This window comes from Pogoniulus pusillus, chromosome 26, assembly GCF_015220805.1.
Source record: "Pogoniulus pusillus isolate bPogPus1 chromosome 26, bPogPus1.pri, whole genome shotgun sequence".
Taxonomy (NCBI): domain Eukaryota; kingdom Metazoa; phylum Chordata; class Aves; order Piciformes; family Lybiidae; genus Pogoniulus; species Pogoniulus pusillus.
In genome coordinates this window covers 5,574,352-5,587,986 of record NC_087289.1, presented here as the reverse complement: position 1 = coordinate 5,587,986, position 13,635 = coordinate 5,574,352, and the positions used below count along the sequence as shown (strand labels likewise).

The 13,635-nt window shown below is 44.4% G+C and overlaps 1 protein-coding gene across 3 annotated transcripts in view; it reads right to left on the bottom strand.

The window, feature by feature from the left end:
• Nucleotides 1-13,635, bottom strand: part of DIS3L2 (DIS3 like 3'-5' exoribonuclease 2) — a 206,549-nt gene that overhangs the window by 172,356 nt on the left and 20,558 nt on the right. For all 3 annotated transcript variants that reach the window (XM_064165709.1, XM_064165710.1, XM_064165711.1), the window contains 2 exons: nucleotides 7,021-7,074; nucleotides 2,943-3,044 (listed from right to left, as the gene is read on the bottom strand). In XM_064165709.1, the coding sequence (XP_064021779.1) occupies nucleotides 2,943-3,044; nucleotides 7,021-7,074 (156 nt within the window). The remainder of the gene's footprint in view (nucleotides 1-2,942; nucleotides 3,045-7,020; nucleotides 7,075-13,635) is intronic.

Here is a 13,635-nt window from a genome sequence, read left to right as displayed (position 1 = left end):
AAGAGACCTCCAAGATCAGCCAGTCCAACCTAGCACCCAGCCCTAGCCAGTCAACTAGACCATGGCACCAAGTGCCTCATCCAGGCTTTTCTTGAACACCTCCAGGGATGGTGCCTCCACCACCTCCCTGGGCAGCCCATTCCAATGCCAATCACTCTCTCTGCCAACAACTTCCTCCTAACATCCAGCCTAGACCTACCCCAGCACAACTTGAGACTGTGTCCCCTTGTTCTGTTGCTGGTTGCCTGGGAGAAGAGGCCAACCCCCACCTGGCTACAATGTCCCTTCAGGTAGTTGTAGACAGTAATAAGATCAGCCCTGAGCCTCCTCTTCTGCAGGCTGCACACCCCCAGCTCCCTCAGCCTCTCCTCATAGCATTTGTGTTCCAGGCCCCTCACCAGCTTTGTCACCCTTCTCTGGACACATTCCAGCACCTCAACATCTCTCTTGAATTGAGGGGCTCAGAACTGGACACAGTACTCAAGGAGTGGCACAGGTTTACAAGTAAAATCTCCACAGGCTTAGGGGCTGGGAACAGCCAACCATAAAGATGTTCAGCATGCACATCTCAGTCCTAACAAACCGAGATGTACAGAGCCTGCAAAGTCTCCTCTGAGAGCCTCAGTTATACCATACAGCACATTTACATTTGTCAAGGAAACAGCTGAAGCTGTTCGGCTCGCTCCAAAGGCCCAACGCGAAGGAGAAAGCCCTCAAGACACCTATGTGGCAGCCTTGCAGCAGCATGAGACTAAACAAATGGAAAAACCTAAAATAGGTTGCGACAGTTTGTCATTAATCAGTGTGAATTACTTGGCAGAATGCACTATCATTCAGTGCACCTTAGTGGCAGCTTTCCCAAAGAACTAATACAAACACGAGCGCAGAGCAAGAGCTTCAGGGAGCAGGGGAAAAGGGATGTCAGCGCTGATTAAGTTGCTGATGGCAAGAAGCAAAAAATGAGACTACATAGGGCAGCACCTGTGTGGCTCAAAAATATGACTGGTGTGTTCCAGCTACTTCATTTGGCAAGGTTAAACTCACCACAGAAGAATCATACTACAAAACACTGAACTCTTCTGAATTGTCTCCTTGTGGTCAGATATAACTTCTCCACCAGTTCTGTTTATTCCAGCGTGTGCCCAGGACAAAGAGAATAATCAGAATTCTTCCTCTTGTATTCATAAAAGAGCATTACTATTGAACACATGGAGGTGTAAGAATATAAGAGAGACTGGTGTTATCTTTGTTTAGAGTCAGACATAAATGGAAAACTGCAGACAAAGCTTCCAGCTCAGGCAACCTCTATCAAGCCTACAATGAGGCCCTTGTGCTGGCAGGTCCTGGCAAAAGATCTAAGCATCCAAGCTAGTTCACTTTTTCAACTAGAGAAAATGGTCTAATAGGAAAGATAATTTGCATATATGGATTTGGTGATCTAAAGATACAGTAATCATCAGTTTCAGTGAACTCTAATTTGGATTCTTGAACAGTTATCAAAGAAATTTTGCACTGGCCTTCGAAATCTGTTTGCAAAGTAGTCTTCTTTCCTATGTTTGGATAGAGCTGTAATATCTTAGATCCCTCTTTTGATTGTCTTTTGCATAAGGGTAGTTTCATATTTACATATCAAGAAATACTTAGGTCATTTACTCATTTTATGAGTACTTAAAGAAGAGGCACTCCAATGTGTTTCAAATCATCAGTTCCATAAAAACAGGAAAGGTAGAAGGTTCAGCAAATGACTGAAGACAGGCAGAAAGGACAGCTAGAATGAGCAAAAAGTACTGGACCTAAGTAGTTCAGACTAGTCTCCATCCTTCTGAAATGACCCTCACTACTAACTCCTGTCCATAAGATACAGAATAGTTATTAAGTTCTCACAAAGAGTTCAAAAAACATGTTTCAGAACCAATTTGTGGCAGTTCTGGCATGGTAACATGTGAAAATCAAAGTTAAAATTGCTAACTCTACCTTATATTTCCCAGCAACTGGAGGAAAGAAGTGAGAATTTTCCTTGCATAGTAGCATTAAGAGATAAATTAGTGAACAAGATAAAATTATTCAGATGTTTGAAAGGACCTTGTGCTTGATCAGTTAACAACAGACCAAAAAACCCCCCAAAAAACCTCCAAACCACACCCCAAAACGAACAAGCAAGCAAAGATCCACAACACACACAAAAAACAACTCAAAGGGAAAGTGTTTTTTGTGAATTCTCAGACATGAAAATGAAAAACCAGATTGTCCCACATTTGTGCTGCTCCAACTGTGTTATTCTTCATTCATGGAAAGAAAGGTGATCACCACAAAATCTGGAGCTGTGACAAGATAAGCTTTCCATGGACTGAGGACCCACATATTGGAGAGAGTTAATGATTATGAAAGCTTTTGGAACAGCACTTGTCAAATGCAAGAGCAATTGCAAACACCTACACAGAACTGTCCACTGCCACAGCGTGAAGACAGATAAATAGCATCTATCACATCACCTCTGACAACCCCACTTTGAACCAGCCTTGCTGTCAAACTTCTCCACACAGTGCCAAAGAAGGCCATTCCATGCAAAGATGCTGAGGTATCGCTTCTTTGAAGGGACAAAAATCTTTTCATCTACAGCCTCATCAGCAGAAATTCAGCTAACTAGATTTGTAAAAAATTATCTATTAGAATCATAGAATCAACCAGGTTGGAAGAGACCTCCAAGACCATCCAGTCCAACCTATCCAGTCAACTACACCATGGCACTAAGTGCCTCATCCAGGCTTTTCTTGAACACCTCCAGGGATGGTGACTCCACCACCTCCCTGGGCAGCCCTTTCCAATGGCAAATCACTCTCTCTGGGAAGAACTTCTTCCTAACATCAAGGCCTAAGCTCAGTGGAGAAAACCCCAACAAGCTCTTTGAGTTAAATCACAGAAAAAAACCATACTGAACTGACCTTCCATTGCTCTTTGGGAAGTAGTTTCACAACCACGATGTCACCATTCAGGGCTCTGTTGCGAGCAACAACTCCGTCAATAAAGATATCACGAGTCCCATCCTAGTGAAAGAGGAGAAAAAGTAAATGCCAGGTCAAAACAAATTACAGTTGTTATGAGGTTTAAAACACTGTCATCGAAAGAGACACACACCCTGGCGAGACAAACATCCTGCAGTTGTGCACAGTAATGAAAAGGATTCACCACATGCCCTTCAACATGCTCCTTTGTACGTCTCTGCCCGCACAGTAGCTGCACTATTTACTCAAGACAGAGCCAAGCCCTCAAGATGTATTGTCTGCAAGCTCTACTCAGTTACTCCTGGGAACGGGTAGGTTTTTTCTGCAGTTGCAGCTCTTCACACATTACGTTCCCAACTCAAGCACTCAAAACTGTTGTTCAGAACATGTTTACAAGACAGGCTCTGTCTGCATGCAGCTGCCTGCTGCTCTGCTGGTGCAATGGCAAAGCAGGGACATGCAGCTCTGGGGTAAGCAGGTCAGTCTGTGAAGGTGGCCTGGAGAGAGGCTGGGGGTATGTTTATTTAAATGCATTAACATCCTATGTGCTGCATTTGGCTCAACTACTGTTAGAAGAGATTGCAAAAAAACAATGCCTATGGATGCCAACTGCAAGCCAAAAAATCTTCAACTGTAACAGACGTGTTGGGACACCTCCTCTCAAAATCCCAGGTTAACATCCTTGCTCAAGAGCCTCTACTAATTATGCACATTATGATTATCCACCCCAGACTAGATTTAGTTTGGAAGATTCTCTTTAGGGGCTGGATAAGTTTCCTAAAGATCCCAAAGGTTTTTAATTTTTTCTATTGGCAGTGCTCTTGCTGCTTTCCTTTACTTCCCCATAACTGAGCACACAAAAAAAATCCATGTGCCTGTTTATAATCCCATGAACACATCAAACAACATGAGCATTTAACACAGACATCAGAGGTTAACATTTTCTTCTAGAGAGAGCTCTTTGCATAGTTTTAAGGCACAAAAGAGGATGAATTGGTTTAGATCAGTACTTCATTGTCTTTCGCTAAGAAACAAAAAGCCTTACAAGAATTAAAATCTTCATGATGATTTTATTTGCTTCTCAGATACACGCTCCTGATTCTCATATGCTTGAGTAAATCCAACCAGAACTACCAGTGTGCTCAGATTCCAAGAAAAACTTTTTATAACCTGCAAACTTGAAGCCCTAATAGCAGACAAATATCTCACTCCACTTAAATACCGAAACAATAAAACGGCAGAACCCTGCCATGATGCAAAACTAAGGCTGTCCTCCAAGAGGCCAAATTACTCTTAGAAAGAAAAGCAGCAACTCAACAGCTGTGTGAAAGCTGCCTCCCATGACAAGATGCAGAAAAATTGCAAAGCCTCTTGGACCAACATAATTCAAATTAGAAACTGTTCTTTTCAAAAAGCCTGATTTTTTACACATGGGCATATTCCCTGCCTATCCTCTCCCTTTCTGCCCCAGCTCTTTATTCAAATCCACCACAAACAGAAGAGGAAAAATCCAAAGTCACCTTTAAGGAAATTGCTTTCTTTTTGACTATACCTGTAACTGCTTTGCATGGCAGGACACAGGCTGTCATTCAGGACAAATTGTTCTACACTTCTTTTCCTTCCCTCCTGTGTCCAAGAAAACACGAGGCAGACCCTAACCCCCACCCCCAGTAAAGGTGCCTGATGCATTACACCAGCAAGTTAAAGCTGCATCTTCATACTCTGAGAGAATCTTGAACTGCAGCCAGTCACTCTCACCCCAAACAACACACATCTGAACACCTGAGTATGTGTATGTGCACCTATTTTAGAGCGGTTCATCTCAATGCCTGCAACAAAGCTCCAATCAGAAAATTGCCATCAGTTTCGGTTTTGCCTCCAAAAAGAAACATCTCCACATCTTGAACTCTGGGCTTGCGGATTGTTGGGTGAGCTTCTGCACTTCCAAGAACACTTGTGCATCCCACAAGTGTGCAGCGTGTCCCACTCTGAACAGCTGGCACTGTAGATTACTAATGCGATTAGAATGGCACCGGATCACAAGAGAACACAACCACTTGCAAAGTCTCAGCTGCCTCCGGGATGCGAATCTCATATTGACCACCATGGCTTCAACACTTCCGCAGCCACATCCAGGCAGCACAGAGCTTTCACTGCTCCATGGCCACCTGTGACCATCACCAGCACTGCTCTTTATCCCACTCTGACAAGAGATCTCCAGCACAGCACAGCCAGCCCATCGCTCATGCTCAGCAGCATCACTCTTCGCCCTGACAATGCTGCCAATTGAAACCACGCTACCCTGTGCAGGAAGGACATAAGGTGCAAGGCAGAGATTTCAATGCTCAAGTCCATTCTCCAAGTACCTTTCAAAACAAGGCATCTGGGCCTTCCCCTCAACTCTTCATCCAACCACGAGACAAGCAGACAGGGCACATTTGCAGCAAGAAACACCCTAGGATTTCTAGTGTTAGAAGGTGAACAACTATTGCATTTGAACTTCATGAAGCCACAGATGAGGCAGTGCTGAAGAAAAAAGGGTACAGTGACCTAGTCAACAGCAGGAGAGAAACGGTGATTTTTCCCAGCTGCAACATTTGCAGCCTCTCACAATGATGGAAAGTTCTGCATAACATGAATGCTGCAAGCCCTCCATAATGGCAAACAAAGCATAAACTTCATAAAGCATCTGTCTTACAGTGAGAACTGTGCTCACCACAGCCAGTCACCTTCATCTGAGTGTTGATTGAGCTCACTATCAGTGACAAGGCTGATTCTGGTATTCAACTCCAGAAAGAGCAGAAAAACAGAAAGATAGCTGAGGTTACAATCTCTGCTAGCCCTCCTTAGTGTTTGTATTCCTGCATGCAGAACAGCAACCAGTTGTCTGTGTCCTTAAGGCACCAGCTGGACACTGGGGGTAATTAGCAGTAAAGCTGCACATTCAGTTAATCTCATGTAAGTGGCTGGATTTCTCACTTCACTTTGCATTCTGTAATATCAGAGAACAACAGCTTACACTTGCCACACCTACAAGGACACCTATAAAGACAAGACCACAATTCTCTTCACTTACATTGACTGCTGCTCTGCTGATGTATCAGAGAGCTGCCCTGTACTTCTTACTCCAGGTAATCCACTTTGGATACTCCTGATCCTCCTCCACCCCTGCAATGCCAGCCTTTGCGAACAAAGTGGGCTCCAAAACATTATGCCAAATCAATACAAACTGACACCACCACAGATTTCAAAGCTTTCAATCCAAGCCCCAAAACAATAGCACTGTCAGGAGCCTGGACAACAACAGTCAGTGTTTGGCTGTCACAGGGCAGGCTCTGCCTTCTCTCCCCCACACCAACAAAACATTTCAATGTGAAACTCTCTCACTGACAATGACATTCTGACTGTCAATTCCAAACAAAAAAAAAACCTCTTGGCTGTGTGAGCTGTGAGGTCACCTTCTCTACTGGAAGTCCCTGAAATAGCAAGAGTCCTTCTTTTCTGACAAATTAAGGGAAAAAAGGGAGAAGGGGATGCAAGCCAGGTCCATGTGACCAAAGCACATCCCCGGCCAAGCGAGATGCAGCTTTCGCAGAAGCGGGCAGATGAAAAGGAATCACGCATATTATTTCTGGAATGACTCTGTGAATTAGCTCATGCAGCAGATCGAAAATGGAGAGCATATTTGTTTAGGGAAGATTAACTTAAATCAGTGGAAAATCTACAGAACTTCTGCAGCCATAAACCAAAGGTTTCTAGTTACACTTTCTGGTGGTCCTCAAACCTGACTTCAGCGGGACCCCAGCAGTATCCCCCATTTCAGCACAAGCTAAATAAGTAATTCTTTGAAGCACGAAAAGGCAAGATTTGTTTGGGAATATTTGACTTAAAAGAAAATTCAGATCATGTTCATTTATTCCAACTCATTCACCTCTGAGCGACCTTCTGTGCACAGCATAACTCCTACCTTAATGCACCTTTACTTATGAACTTTAAAGCATTATAAAATTACACTTACTGGAGATGGAATGAAGGCTTCATGGTACTTCTTAGGATTTATTCTCAAGGGTCCCTTGGAAAAAAAAAGGAAAAAAAAAGAGAGAAGGAGAAAGATTATGCCTGACTCTTATTAATTTTATATAACATCAGTTAAATTAGAGAGCTGCAGGTAATATATCTACTGTAAAACACGAGAGATACATCTAAATTTCCATTATGCATTTCGAGTCTTGACAACTTAGCATCCAAGCAATTTCAAGCCAAAAGGCAGTTTCATGATAGGCTTATGCTGATCTACTCCAGTCTGCCATCAAAGAGATGTTGAATCATCAGTTGTTGCTGCTACTAGGTGAAGATCCAAGCCCTCCCTGTTCGCTTCATACATTTTCTGCTGAGCATCCACCAACTTCATTTACAAACAGGTAATAGAGACAATTTGTTTTGCTCTGTTTTGGAAAAGTAAGATGTTGGGTTTACTTTGGAGGACGGGAGGAAAGAGGAACAGTTGACCCACTGAGCTCACACAGCAGCAAGTATGAACCTTACAGGGCTCTGGCTGCTCAGGCTGTTCCTGCAAACAGACAGTAGCAGCAACTCTGCGACACAGAACATTTCCAAAGAAGAATCAAAAGGATTTTCCAAAAACAAACATCTAAATCCTACAGGATTAAATTCTGTTTAAACATGTTTAAAGTCAAACTGTCTTAAATACATTTGAAACTCCATGGTCTATCTATTTCTGCTGTGTTATCTGCCAACTTAAAAGCTCCAGTCACCTGCCACAAATCCAGATCACTCCTCCAAAGTAAACCAACCAGCTTTGCTCTTTGCACTTAGGTCCATCCAAGAGAAAGGGAGAGCCAACCAAGGACTAACAGGCTACACAACAGTGCTGTTCCCATCCCAAGAGGGTCCTGGGAATTGTAATTCAGGCAACTGCAGTTAAAACTGACAGCTTTTAAATTCTATGGAAATACAACTGGGTATCTGCCTCCAGACAAGCTTTGCTTTGGGCTGGATCTTTAAAACTTTCTCCACTTGAGGATTTGAAGTAACATTGGCCCATTCGTTACATGAACAGATTCCATCTGTTTGCACTTCTGTGTTAAGCAATCACAGGAACCTCTCACAGGAATTGCTTCCTTAAAAATTTACTGCAGCATATAATTTTTTTATGTATTCTGGGAAAAAAAACTCAGACGACAGGAAAATAAAGCTGATTACATGTGAAAGTTCTGCTGCCTCGGAGAACAACTTGCAGATATATATTGAAGGTTTTCCATTGTTTTTATTTGCTTTGGAAATAACCATTTCCATACATTTTATATTCTATATTAGGCATTGTTTGAATATTTTGCTGCCATGCCTTTTTTTATGCCTTATGTAACCAGTATTAACGAGCACACTAGCCACATGGCAGGCACAAAACCAAAGACAACCCACTGGGAGCAACTCTAGAGATACTTTATGCTTAGGCAAAGTGAGAGCTACCTCACTCTCATCACAGAATTAACCAGGTTGGAAAAGACCTCTAGGGACATCAAGTCCAACCTAACACCTAACCCTTCTAGATAACTAAACCATGGCACTAAGTGCCTCATCCAGTCTCCTTTCAAACATCTCCAGGGATGGTGACTCCACCACCTCCCCAGGCAGCCCATTCCAGTGGACAATCACTCTTTCCATGAAGAATTTCTTCCTTACATCCAGTATAAACCTGCCCTGGCACAACTTGAGACTGTGTCCTCTTGTTCTGTCACTGGGTGCCTGGGAGAAGAGACCAACCCTCATCTGGCTACAGTCTCCTTTCAGATAGTTGCAGAGAGCAATGAGGTCTGCCCTGAGCCTCCTCTTCTCCAGGCTGAACAACCCCAGCTCCCTCAGCCTCTCCTCACAGGGCTGTTCTCCACCCCCCCTCACCAGCCTTGGTGCCCTTCTCTAGACACATTTGTTCACGCACCTCAACATCGTTCTTAAATTGAGGGGCCCAGAACCAGACACAGCACTCAAGGTGTGGCCTAACCAGTGCTGAGTACAGGGGAAGAATGACTTCCTTGGTCCTGCTGGTCACACTATACAGGCCAGGATGCCATTGGCCTTCTTGGCCACCTGGGCACACTGCTGGCTCGCGTTCAGTCAGCTGTCAACCAGTACCCCCAGATCCCTCTCTGCTTGGCTGCTCTCCAGCCCCTCTATCCCCAGCCTGCAGCAATGCATGGGGTTGTTGTGGCCAAAGTGCAAAACATGGCACTTGGCCTTGTTAAAACTGGCACCCACCGATGGAAAACTTACAATGGTCTTTTCTTTCCACCTTACTTCCCAGAATAAGCCATCAAAATCAAGCAAAGGAAGCCACTAGGGAGAGAAGTGAAAAGGGGTGGTTGCTCTGCAACTAGTTAAGTCTCACACCAGCTTCTCCCCAGCAGTACAAACTAGATGAGGGGACAGAGGGCAATGGGTAGAAGTAGAGGCACAGGAAAATTTCATGTAAATATGAGGAGGAATAGAACACTGGAACAGGCTGCCCAGGGTGGGTGTGGAGTCTCCATCTCTGGAGATATTAAAAACCCACCTGGATGCATTCCTGTGTGATCTGGTATAGGTGATGCTGCTCTGGCAAGGGAGTTGGACTGGATGAGCTTTTGAGAGGCCTTCCAGCCCCTGACATTCTGTGATATCCTGTGCTACTCTGCAGAATCTTTTTGAGTGGTTTGGGACAGCTGTCAATCAGCCAGGTGCAAACACCCAATACACGCATGGAAAATCAGGTTTTGTGTCCGTGGCCCACACGACGCCGGAGCGGCTACCGCACACGGATGCCCAGCTCCAGCAAACACAGAGCAGCAAAGTGTTACCACACTTACTCTACGTTTTACATACACTACCTCAGCATTAGCATTCTTACATCAAATAGCATTAAAATGCTTCAGGGCTTTCCTTTAAGCAAGTTACTCCCAAAACATATCTTGGAAAGCAGATGGGCTCTATTATCTGTGCCTACGAAAATCCTATTGACGATGTTGTGCATTTCACGCTGTGACATCATCTCTGGAACCAGTCACTCTCCCCATCTGCAACCAACAACTGTTCTCATATGTGTTAGGGGGTGAGGATCTGGCTGCAGAGCCTCATGATGTCACACTAATGTATTTATTTTACAATAGCTTGCAGATAATAGCTGCTATATTTACCGGTGGTTTTATGGCAGTGGGGCCTTTGTTTTGAAAGGAAAGAAAAAGGTTTGCAGGAAGGTTTCTAAAACACTTTCTGATGATTCAAGTCAGTTTCACCGAATCTTGCCAAAAAAAGTTTCTAACCTTATTGAGCTTCCCTAGCAAGATACAGAAATGTCATGATTTATCAAGCTGCTCTGCCAGGTCTAGGGCAGACAATACTCAGCATCTCAACTCCAGCAGTTTGTAACAGCTATCCTAACACAGACATCTAGATCATTTTGCAACATCAAAAAGGGTCAGAGTTCAAGAATCTGTTTGCTACTAAGGCTAACTTTGAAAAAATAATCCATAGGAATAAGGAAACCCCCAGCATTCATGCCCACACAAGAACTGCTTTCCAAGGAAAAACATCCTCTTAACAGCAAAGCAGGCTCTGTGTCTCTACATGCTGTGCACTCTCACTCCACCTGACCCCAGCAGCCCTGTAGGGAGGGTCTGGGAGACACTGGAGGCGTGGAGCAGACATGAGTTTCTGGCTGGTGCTTCACAGGATGACTACGGTCCTTTGGGTCAACAGTCCTTAATACATAACTCGACCATCTGTTGTGCGTAGCCGACACCATCCGCTTACTAACTCCGCAGAAGCTATTCCATTTTGTTTGCCTTCGGAGCAGCCAGTGTGATTCCAGCCAACCTGACATGCTTGGTGCTTGCTCACTGCAGGCAGTTATACAAAAGGGCAAGTGGGAAGCCTGTGCACTCCTAAGTGCCTGAGCTCTGATCCCCTTTCTTGTGGAAGGACACTTCCGCACATGTCACACAATTAAATGAGTCCAGGAATCCTGCAGGGCACAATTCTCTGTGCTGCTTATCAAAAGCTGAGTTACATCAGATCCAGCACAAAAGCCATTAGGACTTTACTATAGGACTGTGCTATTGACAGACATCAGCACTCATAAAGATAACACTTCTCTTCTTCCTGATCTAGGACTGCCTCATCTTCATGGCACTGATCTTCGATCTGAGTCATCCCCCTGTCTGTCAGTGGCTTCCCTTGAGTTGAGCTATCAGGAGCACTTAGTTGCGTAGCTGCACTGCCAGAATCCAGACACATCCTCATGGCACAGTCTTTTTTCCCTAGCAGATCTCTCAAGTTCTCACACAATTATATGCAGATCCCATGGCTCCAGAATGCTCCAGGGGGAAGCCCCTGCTCAGAGCATCATGCTCTGCCTGTGCACTCAGGTTTGCTCAAGACCACCAGACACAGCAATAAGGTTGTTCTTTTCCACAAGCTCCTGTGGAGCATCTTTGCAGGTTACCATGCCAGATTGATGCCCTGCTTTTGCAGACTGATGCAACAGGTATTTGTTCACTGCATCTCTTTCCGTGGTACAGAACAAAACTAAGTATTTGTCCATCCTCTGAAGTTGCTTTCAGAATCCTGGTTTAGACTACAATGATGAATGGCCTTAATTAGATCATAAGGATGAAAGCTGCAGATGAGCGATACCGAGTTGGGATGCCCATGATGTGACACTCAGGCCTAAATGATTAATTCCAGCTTCTACAGCCTCAACCATTTCCCCAGGACGTGGAACTGGATGAAAAACACTGAGACACATCCTAGGAGAGCACACATGACTCTTCCAGTTACGCAGCACATGACCTGAAGGAGACACTACGCACTTACAAGAATGAAGGATTCTTTTGCCAGAGAGCATGCAATCACAGGTCCCTGGGGACTCAGCATTTCAGTGGGATTCTCAGGTAGTACTCATAGCCTGATGTGCCTCATCTGCAGCTGCACTTGATCTCATAGGCAGCCTATGCATGTTGCACTTGATGCTATCAGGCTGTGTTACCAAAACTGGGTGCCAGAAACACTCCTGAATGTGAGGTAGTTAAGCTTTAGTTGCTGCCATATGTCATGGTAGCCATGGGGAGGAAGCTACAGTTTAAGGCTCCCCTCACCATTTGCTTTCTATTGTGGACATTTACAATGTTTTTCAAAAAGGCACTGGCCTAAGGTCTAGGTAACTCAGTAGACCACTCTGATCATCAGCTGCATAGTCATGTTTCTGAAAGCTAAGAGCTCATCAGATCTCTCCACTGTGAGGGTTGTGAGGCACTGAAATGGGTTGCCCAGAGAGGCTGTGGATGCTCTGTACCTGGAAGTGTTTAAGGCCAGGCTGGATATGGCTTAGAGAAACCTGGTCAAGTGGAAGGTGTCCCTGCCCAAGGCAAGTGGGTTGGAACTAGATGACCTGTAAGGTTCCTTTCAACCCAGGACATTCTACACTTCTGTGATAGGTCTTTAGGATGGAATCAGGCAATCTTATATGTGGAATCCTCACTGTATCTCCAGAAATGAAGCCATTATACTGTTATACAACAATCACTACACAATTATAACAAGAAATCAGACAAAAACTAAGTGATGCCATTTGCAACTGCAATGTATTGATGAAAGGATTACAGCCTCGCTGGCATTACAACACTAATTAAATGACAACACACCAACATGTGCTTGGGTAAGCAATGCCTCAGCATGAGGCACTCATTGACTTCTTCCTGCCTTTTTTTCCCCAGGCACTCTGGTCTTACTGGGATGCCAGGCATGGCCTGAAGAGCATTACACCATATTGAGGACCATACTGCAATACTGGTTCTAGGATTCTACCCATCGACTCCTCAGTGAAACTCAGCTCTGCCTGTCCTCATGCAAAACCCCTTCTGAGATACAGATACCCACACACACAACAGGCCCACCCTCACATTTAGATAGACATTCAGAGAAGAACTGCTGCCTCACTATGGCTGCAGTTTTTCTGCTCCATATAGAAACAGAAAGTCTGCTCTTTGATCTTTAGAATCTGCAAAATGAGAACATGCTTATTGCCATCTGTTCAAGGCAAATAACCATATACACACAGGCAAATCATTTTCTGTATATGGATAGGCTCTTCAGTGCCATTTACTATCAGTGCCTTACACTGCAAGCCATACACTGTCACCAGTGGCTGGGTCAGCCCTGTGGCCTTAGAGCAGTGCAAATAAAATTATGGAAGCAAAGGGTTTGGAAGCACTGCCTGGCCATTTGATACTGATTGAACCATCTGCATCACAGCTTACAAGTTACAGCAATACCCTGGTAGGCACAGCCCTGTGAGGTCCCAGGGACCACACTACCTGCACCATCACTCTCCTGCACCATCATTCTCCTTCTTTTGTTTTGTGGGAGGGAGACTTCTAGGAACTGAGTTTGGATTGAGGGAAACAAAAAAAGTAGATCTGAAAGCAGAGGTATCTACACCTCATTGCTGTGGACCAATTAACATGTTTGTGAGTAATTTCAGCAAGAAGTATCTTGCTGAGGGCACTTGTTTGTTTTTACTCACATCGACAAAGACAGAGGTTGCCAGCACCTGCTGTGGTATTGAGTATCATTAGTAGAA